General features: G+C 33.8%; 3 protein-coding genes across 5 annotated transcripts in view; 1 reads left to right on the forward strand and 2 right to left on the reverse strand.

Moving 5' to 3' along the window:
* Positions 1-1121, reverse strand: part of LOC142346084 (melanin-concentrating hormone receptor 1-like) — a 67992-nt gene extending 66871 nt beyond the window's left edge. For both annotated transcript variants that reach the window (XM_075398585.1, XM_075398584.1), the window contains exon 1: positions 989-1121. In XM_075398585.1, the coding sequence (XP_075254700.1) occupies positions 989-1021 (33 nt within the window). In that variant the 5' untranslated portion in view covers positions 1022-1121. The remainder of the gene's footprint in view (positions 1-988) is intronic.
* Positions 1-15345, reverse strand: part of LOC142345644 (cytochrome b5-like) — a 287355-nt gene that overhangs the window by 218826 nt on the left and 53184 nt on the right. The gene's annotated exons all lie outside the window — the stretch shown is intronic.
* On the forward strand, positions 2674-15247 carry LOC142346137 (uncharacterized). The gene is made up of 4 exons (XM_075398644.1): positions 2674-2820; positions 9477-9620; positions 13015-13233; positions 15018-15247. Exons 1-4 carry the CDS (start codon positions 2754-2756, stop codon positions 15245-15247), a joined length of 660 nt encoding a protein of 219 aa, XP_075254759.1. The 5' UTR covers positions 2674-2753.

Genomic DNA, 15345 nt, shown 5'->3' on the forward strand with positions numbered 1-15345 from the left:
TTTGAAGTTTTGCTTAAATTGAATTGACGTTGATCCATGAAACGTAACTAAGGCCCCAAGCAATGTTTCTAATATTTCCTCAAAAAAGGTGCTCCATGACATTAATCATATAGTTCGCCCGCGGTGTCTGGAAAAAACCACAGAGAGGCAGGTGAAACGTGAAAGTTTCTGGTTAGCTCTCTGTTATGTTCGACCACAGCTTGCGTTACTATTTAGCTCAGCTTCAGAAGAGATGTTTGTTTCATGAAGTGAAGTTTCAACTACCAAAACTTCTTTTTTTTCTTAAATTGTATTTCAGTTTGAAGCGTGCGGATAAACCTGTTCGAAAATCCAAGAAAAATCAATACATTCTTTTCCCTCTTTTTAGAATACCACGGAAGAAAAAACAGGAAATATCTTGCCGTGGTAACTGCGACCTGGTTGCAAAAATTCAAAGCTCAATTGTAAAATTTTCTTTGTTGAAATTAGGAGAAAACAGCCTGATACACGTGCCATTGTTTACAAAAAAGAATCTCTAATTGTCATAGTTTGTGACTTAGTTTCTGAATTGATTTTGTTAAAAAAAAGGTTTTGAAAGCCGTTGTCTGGTATATTTAAAGAAAGTAAGGTTATAGTTAGCTGAACAAATTGATTGTCTAAGTTACTACAACTTCACTCGGTGATCTTAATTGCGGCAGATAATACCTCGATATGATAGTTTGTAGAAATTTTATACTCTAATTACACCATAGGTTTCTGCAACTTTTTTAAAACTTTAATGCTGATAGAAACTAAAATAAAAACCACTAGGTTTTCGAGCTAATTCCAACTTCTGTTATTATTTGCTGCAAGAATATTGGATTGGTTTGAAATTGTTAATGATATAACTTCTTTTTGAAAAGTGAGACCCTTCTTCTTTTCTTACTCTTAAGAATTAAAATGAGACCTTGTTTGATCTTTTTGTTGACGAAATTTGAAGTTGCAAAAGTAACGATAAAAGCTAACTTACTGGATCAAACAAAGTTGTGTTGAAAACATCCATGATTGTTGTCAAAATATTGACAGGAACTGAAATTGCTCTAGTGAAATGCTTTTGGTGCGTTTTTTTTTCAAAATGGGAAAAACTCAATTAAAATCTGTTCGGGCTTCACTTGTCCATTAGTTTTAATTGGAACTCAAAAATTGATATAAGCTTCTGAGTGTTTTTTCAATGATTTTTAAATGAGGTTGTTGATTATTTCCCATGAATTTATGGGTTTAATTACATAGCAAAAAAGGCAATCCAGCCCATTCTCATGTTTGGGAAATAATTATTGGGAAATCTGAGGGTTTAATTACAGGGCAAAGAGACAATAAAGCCCATTCTCGAGTTTGTTCTAGTTAACTTTTAGCAAGATAATTTGTTAGTAGGTCATACCAATTTTTATGGAGCCTTTTTCTTAAGTGCAAGGGGTACACAATGATACTCGAACTTTTTTGCCCCTGATAAGGATTCTAAAAAGGGGTTTTGTTCAAATTCTAAAGATTTCAAGAGTTTTCTCTTTTAATTGGTAAGTAATTACGTCTTCTGAATACACTTGTAAACAATGCAGCTCATTTTGTTTTGTTATATAGTGAAAGTTTCTAACAAAAGGCTTCAACGATTGTTTGCTTCAATTTTACAAGATTGCAGTCCTAATTTTTTTCAGATTTGTGGTGGGCGGTATCATTCATTTTTAAGTAACTGTAGTACAATTAAGGGGGGGGGGATGACCTGTGCTTGGTAAATTTCTTCGTTCAAACGTTTCAACTGATTGCATTGGTTAGTTTCAGTTGAAAAATGTCTGTGAAACAGTCTAAATCAGTTGTAACATTCAAATTCAGGTCAATTTATATTGAAAACATTATTGAAAACATTACGTGCAATTGAGCATCAATGTGATCATTTGAATGTCAACGTTTTCTCCATGCAGTTTTCATTCATCAATTTTTTCGACATGTTTTAATTTTGAACTTTGACCTTTGAACTCGAATCCGTGGCTTTTGAAACGTTCGCATACTTCAACTTTATGGGACACGCTATATAAAGAGTTACATGATCATAGGTGTAAATCTGTAAAGAAATGAGACTTGTTATAATTTGTAATAATTAATTTGACATTTGGCAGCCCAGCTCCTAATTTCACTAATTAGCCCGTACCCCGTTTTGAAAAACATTGAATGACCCGTAATTTTCAACACTGAAAATTAGTTACTTCATAATCTTCGTGATCATCTTTATATTCTTCATCTTCAATATACTTTAGAGTTGTTTTTTTAATCTAGCACTAGAAAAACTCTGAGAACTTTATAACTTAACCATTTATCAAGATGCTGTCATGGAATAAAAATTAGGACAGGCAATAAAGTTTAAGACTGCAAAAATAAAATTGCCACAGTGTGTCACTGGTGTTGCAAATTTGGTGCTATAAATTGTAATGATTAAACATTTGACAATTTCAGCCACATGCTGACATTAGAAATTATCGATTCCGTTTCTCAACTTTTAATTACATAATGGTAGTCAAATCTGAAACAGAGGGTTACAAATTAAATATCTAGAAAAGTTTTGATTCGAAGTGACCCAATTCTTGTTTATTACTAGAATTTAGACATTTTTGGCTATTAAGTGTTTGCTCTATGCTCCATTAAATTTCATAGAAAATACTTTTTATGGGGAACAATTAAGATTAAATAAAATATTTCTCAGTCTTTTCTTTAACATTCTAGTTAACAGTAGCGCTGAAAGCAAGACAATGATATCGGTTTCTGTAAAAATATTGTCACTCTGCTTTGGTATTCTCATCGCTCAAAAAGTTCCTGGTATGCAACAATCGATCTGACTTTTTCACTTATCGCCTCAATCGGATTTTAAGACTTCATTGTTTGTTAAGTGTCCGTCACAAATAGTTAGCTCAATAAATAATTTTCCATTTCTTCTAGAAACAATTTTTTTTAAAAAAATTGGATTTTACTGTAAAAATCTCTTACTTTAAAAGAAGTTTGGCTCAGAAGCATATTATGGGGACACTAAAACTGCGATAACAAATCAACAACGACATAAATAAACTGAACAACGGTTCTCTTTTTTGTTTTATGTCTAATATTCTAAACCAAAAAAACTATGAGCAATTGCTATGCAAATAATTTCATTATTAAAAACAACAGTACACCACAAATTGGATGAACTGACGTGACAATCTAATAGATTCGTTTTTTAGCAATTTCTGAGATATCTGCCGTCGGGAAATATCTTGGGATATAGATTTCCGTCTTATGTATTTATTTGAAAAATTTTTTTCCATGAAAAATGTTTCAACTTTTGTAAATCAATTCACAGACCTTCACAACAGAGTCAGACCATTTTTTGGGCTTGACTTTTCATTCTATTTCGATATGTGATAAATAATTTTGATACATGTTTGAAAGCAAGACAATGCATTCGGTTTCTGTAAAAAATTTTGTCATTCTGCTTTGGTATTCTCACCGCTTTGGTATTCAAAAAGTTCATGGTATGCAACAATCAATTTGAGTCTTTCACTTTTTGCCTCAATCGAACTTTCTAACTTCAGTGTTGGCTAATGTCCAGAACAAATAGAAAGCTCAATAGTTTTTCTTGAATTTCTTCTAGAAATAATGTGTGCATATAAAATTGAAATTGACAGTAAAATCAGTTAATTAGAAAAATCTTTGGCTCTGCATTATTTTAAGACGACGAAAAACAGCAATAACAAACGTATTGAAAGAACTGAGCAGTGGTTTGTTTTTTGTTCTATGTCCGATAATCTAAATTTAAAAAACAATGAGCAATTTTTATGTAAAACATTTCATTATTAAAAGTAATAGTACACCACAAATTAGATGAACTGATGTGGCATTCGAATAATTTTAACTTTTAAGAATCTTATGAGATAACTGCCATCATGTAATATCCTGGAGTATAGAGTTTCGACTTAAATAACTTATTTGAAAGATAAGTATTTATTTTTGTTTTGTGTATTGATAAATACTTCTGATCCATATTACTGACAAAAAGCTCAGCTCTTTTTGTTCTGATTGTTGTTTTATTGAGGCATCAGAACTATAGATTTTTGAAGTACTACAATAATAAATATAATAAAAGGAAAACAAAAAATTAAGTATTTAAGTTTAAGTTCCAATTTCCTGCACATTAGATCTGAGATTTGACTGATGAGTTCTATAGCACTCACCATATGTAATTGTTTGGAGTATTGATAACATTTCTCATGAGCGTGAACAACTCAAAAACTACAAGTCAGTTTTCGAAAAGCAAAATATTGTGTACTACATTCATCGTACAACACTTGGGAAATTAATATTTTGAGTTTCCTTCCTTCAGCAAGAAGCATAAATAGAAATAATGGATTTGACTCAGACGCTGCAATGTTTATCATGCTGTATCTTTCACCAAGATAAGTGAATAACACTGATATATCATGGGCTCTCTAGTAGACTGCGTCAGTTTTTCCGATTATTGATACGCTTTTTCTTATTTTAATCCTCTTAATTTGTGGAAGTTTGTTAGTAGTATAACTAGCATCTTGCAAAAAAACCTGCAATTTATCCGTTTTGGCGGAAAGCTTCTCTTTTTAGAGCAGGATACGGCAAATTTTCGTTCAAATTCTCAAATTATTCTCGAATATTTTAGTTTTCTATAAAAATTTTGGAAGATAATTGAAAAAGAGAAATAACCGTTCAATCAAGGTAGATTCAAACAACTATTGTTATCGGATTTTATTATTCGATACATCTCAAGTTCTTAGATTACTATGATACCGCGCTGATATATTGTTTTACTGATAGAAGTTAATCTATCAGTACCGCCATTCTATGAGTCGAGGATCGAATTTGAAAATAAATGCTAACACTGCTATAAACCGAATTTGCGCAATCATTACAGGGTCTGGAAAGCGGTTCGAGCGCACAATAGTCTGGACCATGGTCTGATTTCGGTCTGATCAGAGGTCAATTCGGTCTGGACGGTCTGATCACAGTCTTTTTTAGTCTGGACCATGGTCTGGGTTCGATCTGATCAGAGGTCAATTCGGTCTAGAAGGTCTGATCATAGTCTTTTTAGTCTGGACCATGGTTTGGGTTCGGTCTGATCAGAGGTCGATTCGGTCTGGAAGGTCTGTTTCGAGTGCATTATTTTTTTTCAAGTTTTTTGTTTTTTTTATTGAGGGATGTTGGCTCCGCCAACAGGCAACAATAAAGCAGCGTTCCGATCAGAGACTCATCTAAAGTCCGATGACTCTGATCAGAAACAAGGATTCCAGCTGATAGCAAATGCCGGTCCCCTCAAGAGGAAATTTTGATTAACTGAAGACCACGACGTTTCTTGTGGAAAGCTGTCTAAGTTCATCCATTGAGTCAGAAATATGAACTAAGGGGTATGGTAAATAAAATTTTTTTCTCTACAGTTAGGTTTCGTTATCATTAGCAATATTTTCAGAATTGGCTTTTCCTTAGATGATTTTAATACTGCAAACACCAGTTTTTATGAAATGAATATATTATAGCAAAATTAAAAGATTTGTTCATAATTAAAATCTTTGTCTGATCAGACCATTTTGAGCGCACTTGAGTCTGATCATAGTCTGATTAAGGTCTGGGCAATGGTCTGAAATTGAGTCTGGACCATGGCCCGAAGATGGTCTGATCATAGTCTGTTTATAGTCTGGACAATGGTATGAATTGGGTCTGATCATAAGCGCACTATTGTCTGGAAAGTGGTCTGGGTTCGGTCTGATCAGAGGACATTTTGGTCTGGAAAGTCTGATCAGAGATCATTTTGGTCTGGAAGGTCTGATCAGAGGTAACTTCGGTCTGGAAAGTCTGATCAGAGGTCATTTCAGTCTGCATAGTCTGATCATAGCTCAATTTGGGTCTGGACCTAAACCTGGGTTAGTATGTGGGCGTGGTTCTTTTAAATTGCGACACTTTTCAACAGTTGATATTTCACACGATCCCAACTTCATCCCGCTCACTCTAAAAGTTTGTCACTATTTACTGTAAAATTGCTGATGTTTTAAAACTACAGCTACGAAACCTAATAGTCAGAGTCATACCCGGGACAAAGAGTTTTGGAAAGATATAAGACAAGGGGCAACTAGCATTGCCAAGTTTTAAAAATTCACTGCAACTTTGTTATATAGTTTTGCAGTGAGTTCGTAGAATTCAGAGACTTATATTCAGCGCATACATCGCAAAATTATGTAGAAGATCTGAGGTAATTTCTCTAACTTGTCGAAGCCATTTGCAGCTGATCTCACATACCTTGAGTTTCTAAGCGTTTCTAAGCGTTTATCTTAAAATTTTTAGCGCTTCTATGCGTATTTTTTAAAGAGAATTTTGTAAACCTAATTTTGCCTATATACGCAAAAAAATTTCCGTAACTTTGCGTTTCAAAGCGTTAAATTTCCGATTTTTGAGTTTCTAATTTTAGATCTTAGATAAAAATAGCTTCCTATTCAGTGCCTTCGCATTGTTTCAATGCTTAGTTATATGTCTCTGAGACTCGAACCGATGATCTCCGGCAAGCTTGTTCACGGTTCTGTAACTGTGAAACAGTTCTTTGGTCTTCTAAAAGACTGCCTTCTTTATAGACTGAACTCTGACATATCCTTGGCGCAGATCATATATATAATTTGCCGTTTCTAAAAGTAGATCTTTAATATTTTTGCGACTATAAGCGTAGATAGTATACAATTTTGGCTTCAATAGGCGTTCATTTTACTAAATTTTTTGTTTCTATGCTTACATTTTAAGAAAATGGCGTTTCTGAACGTATATTTTGGATAATATCAACGTTTGAATTTTAGCTTTGATGCTCCAAAATTTAGTCTTGAATTTTGATTTGAACTTTTAAATATCCAGTTTTTAGTAGTTGATTTTAGTGCATTTTTCGGGGTTCCAATGAAAATTGTTGATTTTCAGATTTTACAAATTTTAGCATTGCTATTCATTTCAACTTTAGAAAGTTCAATTTTATATTACATCCCGAGTTTTTCCTACCTTTTGAGTATCAAATTTTTGTTCATCTTCGCAACAGAACAATTGTCAAACGTTTTCAAAACAATGAGATTGAAAATTGGTAAAATTTATTAGAGTGAAACTTTTTTTCCAGTTATCGCTTCAATTATCAGTAAAACTTGAATATTTGTCAAGTTTATATCTGGCGCAATGAAACGTATTTTTTTGGTTTTGTAAATAATGGGAAACTGTTTTCTAGAACTTGTATTTTGCAGAAATTATATTATTTCTGAATCAAACTAGAACATGTGGACTAGCCTTGATTGATTAACACGGAATTTTTTCAAAAATATTGTTTTCTTTTGAAAAGGAACTAAAATCAAGAATAAAGGGCAGTTGATTGTCATCGATAGTAGGAAAAGCTCCAAATAAGCATATTTCTTACAATTCTTATCGTAAATTTTAACTGATCCTACAAAAGATCTAGATATAATTTCTCTTAGAAAATAAAGTGAGCTATTTTTGCTGTCATCAAAAATTTCAAAAAAAAATGTTAAAACTTCGCAGTTCAAATCATTTAAAAAATCAACAATTGTTCTGATGAATTGTGCCGACAATTATTAGGTGAAAGATTTCCAAATTTTAATTCCCACTTGGCATACAAACTTAGTACAAGGAAAGTATGAAATTTTTTTGTAAATTAAACTTTAGTTTTGTACATGGAAACTCAACAGTTGGCTATCAGAATCCAAAAATTCAGTAATGGAAACTATTAAGAACCGAAAATCTGTAAGGTCAACGCTATGTTAAACTCTATTTCAATTAATTTGAACGCTTGAATTTGAGAAATGAAATAATGCGTATGTAATGACAACGCTAAATTAGACAATAAACCAGGTTGAAGTCCAGACCCAAATTTTTGTCTGATCAGACTTAGCAGACTGAATTAATCTCTGATCAGATTTTCCAGGCCGGAATTGAACCTGATCAGACTTTGCAGACCCAAGTTACCTCTGATCAGATTTTCCAGAAACAGAGGGTCTCTGATCAGACTTTACAGAACAAACGCGTTCTGATCCGACCATCTTCAGACCATGGTCCAGACTCAAATTCAGACCATTGTCCAGACCTTAATCAGACTATGATTAGACCCAATATCAGACTCAAGTAACCTTTGATCAGACTCAGTCGAGACCATCTCCTCAGTTGGCTGCTGATCAAAAACAGTCAAAATTGCCATCATCAGCCCCCCATCAGACATCCCTTCCCTTGACCCCCAAACACTCCCATTATCCACCCTCCTCAGACTAAGTGGGAGCGAAGAGTTTATGATGAGACCCAATTGCGTTCGAAGCATTTATGGTCAGACCCAATTGCGCTGGCCGCCATTTATGATCAGATTGAAGCGCGCAGGAAACCAGTTCTGATCAGACTCAAGTGCGCTCAAAATAGTCTGATCAGAGACAAATTTTCTTTGAACAAATCTTTTCATTTTGCTATGATATATATTAATTTAGTAAAAACTGATGTTTGCAGTACCTAATTCATCAAAGTATTAACCCTTTATAAAACTATTGCTAAAGAAAATGAAACCTAACTGTTGAGAACAAATTTTATTTAGTATACCGCTTAGTGCATTTTTCTGACTCAATGGATGAGTATAGACAGCTTTCAATGAGAAACATCGTGGTCTCTAGTTATATAGAATTTCCTCTGAAGGGGACTGGTTTTTACTATCAGCTGGACCCCTTTGTTCTGATCAGAGCTACTTTAGATGAGTCTCTGATCAGAACGCTGCTTTATTGTTTCTTGACTGAGCCAAAATCTCTCAATAAAAAAAACGAAAAAATGATCCCTGATCAGACCCAATTGCGTTCGAAAACATTTCTGATCAGACCTAATTGCGCTCGAACCGTTTATGATCAGACTCAAGTGCGCTAGAATACGCCTATGATCTACCTTTTCAGACCAAATTGACCTCTGACCAGACCAGCTCCACACCATGGTCCACACTGTAATTCACTCGAACTTCCGTCCAGACCCGGTAATTTCGGTCTGGGAACACACGGGTGTGCGGTCGATTGGGTTTGATCATAAAGCAATTTGGGTCTGCGCCTCAACCTGGGAAGTCTATGATATCAAAGCTAATACTTAAGCGCAAAATTATGTAAAACAAAATCTCTGGTCGGAAGCGCAAATTTTGTGTGATCTACGCTTAAAACTGGCAATATATCTTTTTCAACGCCTTAAGCGCAGATCCTACATAAATTCAATGCATTTACCTGCAATATTACCTTTTTTGCGTTTTATAGCGTTGAATCGGCTCGGGTAGGTTTTTTAAATAGCTTTTTGGACCATTGAAGGTGCTTCCATTCATCTTTTTAGTTTTAAACGGCTTTTTCATCAGTCGAATTCTAATTTTTGGGTACTTTTTGAATGCGTCTCCAAAATGCTTAATGGAAAACATTAATGATTGATCGTTTCAGTTGACGACCATCAGACATTTGACAACGAAGACCAATTTAGATTGGATGTTGTCGATGGAGTCTTGTACCTGGACGCACTGATTACAAGTGACTCATGTAATCAATATGTCTTTGAAGTTCACGAGGCTACAGATTACGAGCCACGTAAGTTTTAACACATTTCAGATCATAGGTTTTGCTGAAAACCCGGGATGCATCCCGGGCCGAGGCGTACGCCCGTATTCCACCGTTATTAAGCGAGAATAAGGGTGTAAAGCCAATTCCCCTCTTAATGAGCAGGGATAAGAGTGTAAGAGTGTAATTTTGAGAAAATTACACTTTTATGTACACTCTTTACACTGTTTAGTACATCCTTATTAAACTTTTAAAAATACACTATAATTACACTCTTTATTCCACTCTTTATTACACTCTTCAGCGAATTAGGTGAAGAAAATGTAGAACTTAATGAAAAACTTTTGTTAATAGCATTTCGAAAAAGACAACTTAGAAAGTCTCTTTTAGCCCGTTTTGTTGCCCTGATACTGAAAATTTTGAGATTGCGTAGTAATAGAAGCCAATAGTTTGATTTGTATACAGAATTTTAATGAAATCTCCAATTAGGTGAAGAAAAAGTAGAACTTCATAAAAAACGTTTGTTAATAACTTTTTGAAAAAGACGAGTTGAGAAGTCTATATTAGCACGTTTTGTTGCCCCGATAATGCACTTATTGAAGTTGTGTAGAAATAAAAGCCAATGTTTTGATTTTTATACAGAATTTTAATGAAATCTCCAATTAGGTGGAGAAAATGTCGAACTTCATTAAAACGTTTGTTAACAACTTTTTGAAGAAGACGAGTTGAGAAGTCTATATTAGCACGTTTTGTTCCCCCGACAATGCACTTATTGAAATTGTGTAGAAATAAAAGCCAATAGTTTGATTTCTATACAGAATTCTAATGAAATTTCCAATTAGGTGAACAAAATGTCGAACTTCATTAAAAACGTTTGTTAACAACTTTTTGAAAAGACGAGTTGAGAAGTCTATATTAGCCCGTTTTGTTGCCCGACAATGCACTTCTTGAAATTGTGTAGAAATTATACCAATATTTTGATTTGTATACAGAATTTTAATGAAATTTCCCCGGGATCTTCTTATAGTAATCATAGAAAATCTTATAAGATTTCTTACAAATCATACGCTATTTCTTTTAACGGTCCTTGGGACGATTACCTGGAAACCATATATGACTTAGTATCATAACAATGAGATCATCTGTGATACTTGTATGACTAGTAAGAGATCATAAAAGAGAATTCACTTACGAGACTACTACGATTAACCTGAAACCATTTATGATAAATATGTGTTATCAGGAAATCCTTTATAATAGATGTATGATTACCAGGAAATCATTTAAGACATACATGTATGAAATTGGTTTTTCAAGGCAAAATATGTTTGACGGAAGCGCCTTCCGCCAAGAATTGTGCGGCAGATTGATTGCAATATAATCCCTCGTTTTAATATTCTTAAAACATTAAATCACAAAATTGAGCGACAAAAGGATTAAAAGTATTAAAATTTTGTGAAATGCCCTTACAGCCAAACGTAAGTATTTTTCACATTTATTTCATCATATTTTTGATTTTAAGGCTCTTAATTGACTTGTGAAACCTTTTTTCCCAAACTTTTATTGCTTTCTGCATTGAAGGGCAGGCAGCACCCGAAAGCGGAAGCGACGTTTCTTGGAAGCAGATTTATTGCGGTACCGGTAGATGCTCGTAATGAAAAGTATTATATTTATACATTTTAAACACAATAATAAATTTAAACATCAAAAATATCCAATAATGTTTGGAATTGTTGTCATTTTATTTATTCTACTTTCCTTCATCACTGATTTTCAAAAAATTCATTTTTTAGGCTCGTTGGCGTTGATGGCAAAATTTGTCTCTAGTCTTATGCTGGTCACTAATTCTAACATCACGATAGGGCATAAGTTTTAATAGTTTCGTATGTAAACCTTGATACTATTCCTAAAATCATAAAACCATAGATTGAATACGCACACAAACTTAATTCGGTTCCTCGAATAATGCGCTTGAATGATCTGCAATTTTGAATATAGATGGGCAAATGCGGGCGATGATCTTCGGACCAATGTGAGAAAAATAAAAGCTTGTTTTGAAACAGTTTCAAATGTGAACAAAATGAATTATCTATAAACGAAGCTGGATTAAGGCCTGGGAAAATTCAATAAACCATTAGACCAACTTCAATCAGAAAATCCGTAAAGTGACTGGATAAATTGAATATTAATCTTAAAAAACTTTGGCGGAATTGGTTTTTGCCGTCAAGGAACTCTGCTTCCGCAAGACAACTTGTTGATTTGGTTGGAATATGCGATCAACGCGCTCTACCATCACTGTGGCTATTGAATCGACTGTTTATATACACTATAGTACCAAAAAGCTACGTAGAGCACAATTTGTGCGCTTTATTAATTTTGCTCAAAACGTTTGATTGTCGCAAAGGTGTGATGAAAGGCGTAAAATTGTTAAGTTTTAAACGCGAGTTCATTCTCATTTCCTCCGTTTACACAGAAAAGAAGGTTAGACCGCTGTGTTAATTCACTGTTTGCCATGCTGTTGCGGTTGTAAATGTCCAGTTTTGATAGTCAGAAAACAAGAGTAACTCAGTTTAAAATGAAGATAGCAGTATCAAGACAGTATACAGTATGCATACAAAACTACAGCAAAAATTGTAACAGGCTCATGGCGTCTCTAGCGAAGGAGTTGTTCGAGTTGTTCGAAGAAACGAAACAAGATTTCTTGGCAACATTTTGATTTTTCACAAGCAATCAGTCATCTCGTGGGGTACAAAACATCAGATGAGCGGACACTGTTTGTTGAGTGATCAAAAAAGCTAAAGGGCCTAGTTCGCTTGGAATCGTTGAAAATTTACAAAAAATATTGCATTTTCAAAACTGTATTTTTTACAAAATGACGCTTCTGTGCATAAAGCAAAGATTGTTAACAAATTCTTCGAAGAAGAGTAGCGGGAGGTACTGGAATGGTGGGCAAATAGTTCAGATCTGAATCCTATTGAAAATTTATGGGCAATTGTGAAACAAGTATCACGAAAACAGAGAAGATTAGGAAAGTTTGGAAGAAAAATGGTCAAAACCTTGAATCAGATATCCTAATTAATTTGTCTGAAAACTTGATGAACTGTCTACCTTGTATTGGAACAACTAAGAGCCTAACTTCCTGTTATTTGAGAACTGATTTGAACTCGAACTGTTGTATTATTTGATCTTTGTGCAGCTTTTTAAAAATTTTCTTGAGGTAAGTAGCTTTTTGGTACTATAGTGTATTCTGTTTCTCCTCATGAAAGCATAACTTACAATTTTGGAATAAAATTTCTAAAGAAACTGTCCAGATATTGACTGAGGACCATAATCACAACGAAGTGAAGCTGAAATCACATATCACAATATTTTTCCAAGAAACTATTATGGTGGAAAGACTTGTGCTAGAGTTATTTGGTTTTAGCATTTTTTGGAAAATCCAACTACAATATCACAGCGCTCTCGTTCATACTGATCCTCAAAAAGGTGTGTCCGCATGGATTTGAGTGCGTTGATTCCTCTGGAATGGCTCACGAATTGAAATTATCTCTGGTTGAACCCAGTTCTCTGTACAAGGTCTTAATCAAGGGTCATGACTGTTCTCACGGCACAGAGAAAGAATGGACAAGGACGTTGGAAACAGGTCAGATGATCAAATGTCTCTTAGAAGATTTTATTTTTTACTTGTACAATGACCAAGTGAGGAAAAAATCAATTCCTACATTTTTTGTAGATAAGATCCTACATAAATTAAAAACTTTCCTATACAGTCCTAATTAATGGAATCTTTCTTGCAACGAGAATTTTTTTCATGCATATTGTTGTCCATAAAAATCACCTAAAATCCGGTTCCTTCTAAACTTTAATTAATTAACTTTCGTTGAACATATGCTCTTCGTTCTGCTTTCTAAGAATTTTTCTATACAATGAATCGATATTTTATAAATTGCATTAACTACAACAATTTCGTTTCAAACAAACACAAAAAGAATGAAAATTTACAAATAGAAAAATTTAGAACTTATTCTGGCGGTTTAAACTTCGATAAGTACAACATTTTCACCTGATCATTATGAAGTGACATTGAATAGTGGTTCCTATTTTTAATCAAATCATTATTTAAAACTTGTTATTAGCTCAAAATATTCATTGTACACAAACCATACTTTCTTGTTATAAACTCTACCGACCTAACATTAGCAATGGTCATATATTTAATTGACAACCCTCCCGGTAGATATCGATGACAGGCCCTGAAGTTGGGAGAACAATTTGTTAAGTGCAAAAAAGAACTAGCTATATGAGACAAGGGGAAAACTCTGTTCAAACCTAACAATTAACTAAAATAATATCGGCTATTCTGTAACTAGACGGAATGGTAAATTTCCAAACAGATTTTGACTGTAAATACTTGATAAATTTTGTTTATAGAGGCACTTATAAATAAATTCATGGGCTAAAAAACTTTTGTTGGTCGTACTCGAGACCGCGACTAAAGTGTTATCGATGTTGATAAAACTCTTGGGAACGACCTAATCTCCGCAGTGACAATTCCTTGACTAATTTTACAACCCTTCTATTTAAAAATTATAAAAGTTTTCAAAAAAATTTACAAGAATAAGCAGTATAGTCGACCTTGGTCAAATAAAAATAGTTTTTCTTGGAATGTTATAAACGTTATCCCGACATCTTTCCCGAAGCGTTCAGTAACTGTAAGATTGATTTTCTCCTTCTAGGTCATTATACAAAATACTTTCTTGTCAGCTCTATTATATGAAAAATTCTAACTCCGTCAAATATTGAAAAACTTAGCTCATCCAAGAGTTAATTGATTTGAAACGAAATAATTAGTTTTAATCTCCGTTCAAAAAAACTCAGTGTTGCAAACAACACTTAATGCAATTTTAGATCTCGGATAACAAAAAAGCCACTATGTATGTTTGATTTGCAGGAAGTAATGAACGATTGTTAGATATAGGGAATATTAGTCTGCATACTTGCGAGAAAAATGATACGATGTCAGAACCCAAGTTGTTAAAGTTGATTGGAAATCTATAAGAAAAGACTATATTTTGAGCATTGATACGTAATATGTGGTATTCATATATTTCATCGCACTTTTGAAAAGTTGTTAGACTACATTATGTGTTCCCAACCTCACAAAGTGCACATATTTGCTTTTGCCCCTATCAATTTGACGAGAATTCTTTCTTAGTATTTATATTTAGGAGCCAAATGAGTTCTTCCTCAATCACAGAAAAGGTTTGTAGAGGTTTTAGGTTTTTTAGAAGAGAACGAAGCCAAACGTTTTTCAGAGCAAAAGTTAATGGTTTATGTTTTATTATCGACATTTTGACCATGATAAGCTTTAGAAATAACGCTTTCTTGGCATGGATAGCCAAGTGAACCAAATGTTTTCATGTTTAGATCCCGAAAAATCCATGTACATCATCAAAGTTAAAACTTCAGACAGAGCCTGGGCCGGAGCAGATGTAAATGTTCATGTATTCTTAAATGGTCTGAGTGAAGCTGCAGGTCATATTGGAAAAAACTTCTATCGCGGACAGATAAAACAGAAAAGCTTCGCATTCCCTTTCCAAAAAGAAATCAGCCTAATTGCTATCAGGAAATTATTTAACACCGATTCACAGTCTTAAGTTTTTCTTTTTTCATCTGTATAGAACAGAAGTCAGGATTCCATGTACTCAAAACTTTCATGAAATCAAGGAGCAAACAATAAGCCATTGTTTCCTAT

This window comes from Convolutriloba macropyga, chromosome 9 (assembly GCF_964194025.1).
Source record: "Convolutriloba macropyga chromosome 9, txConMacr16.3, whole genome shotgun sequence".
NCBI classification, from domain to species: domain Eukaryota; kingdom Metazoa; phylum Xenacoelomorpha; order Acoela; family Convolutidae; genus Convolutriloba; species Convolutriloba macropyga.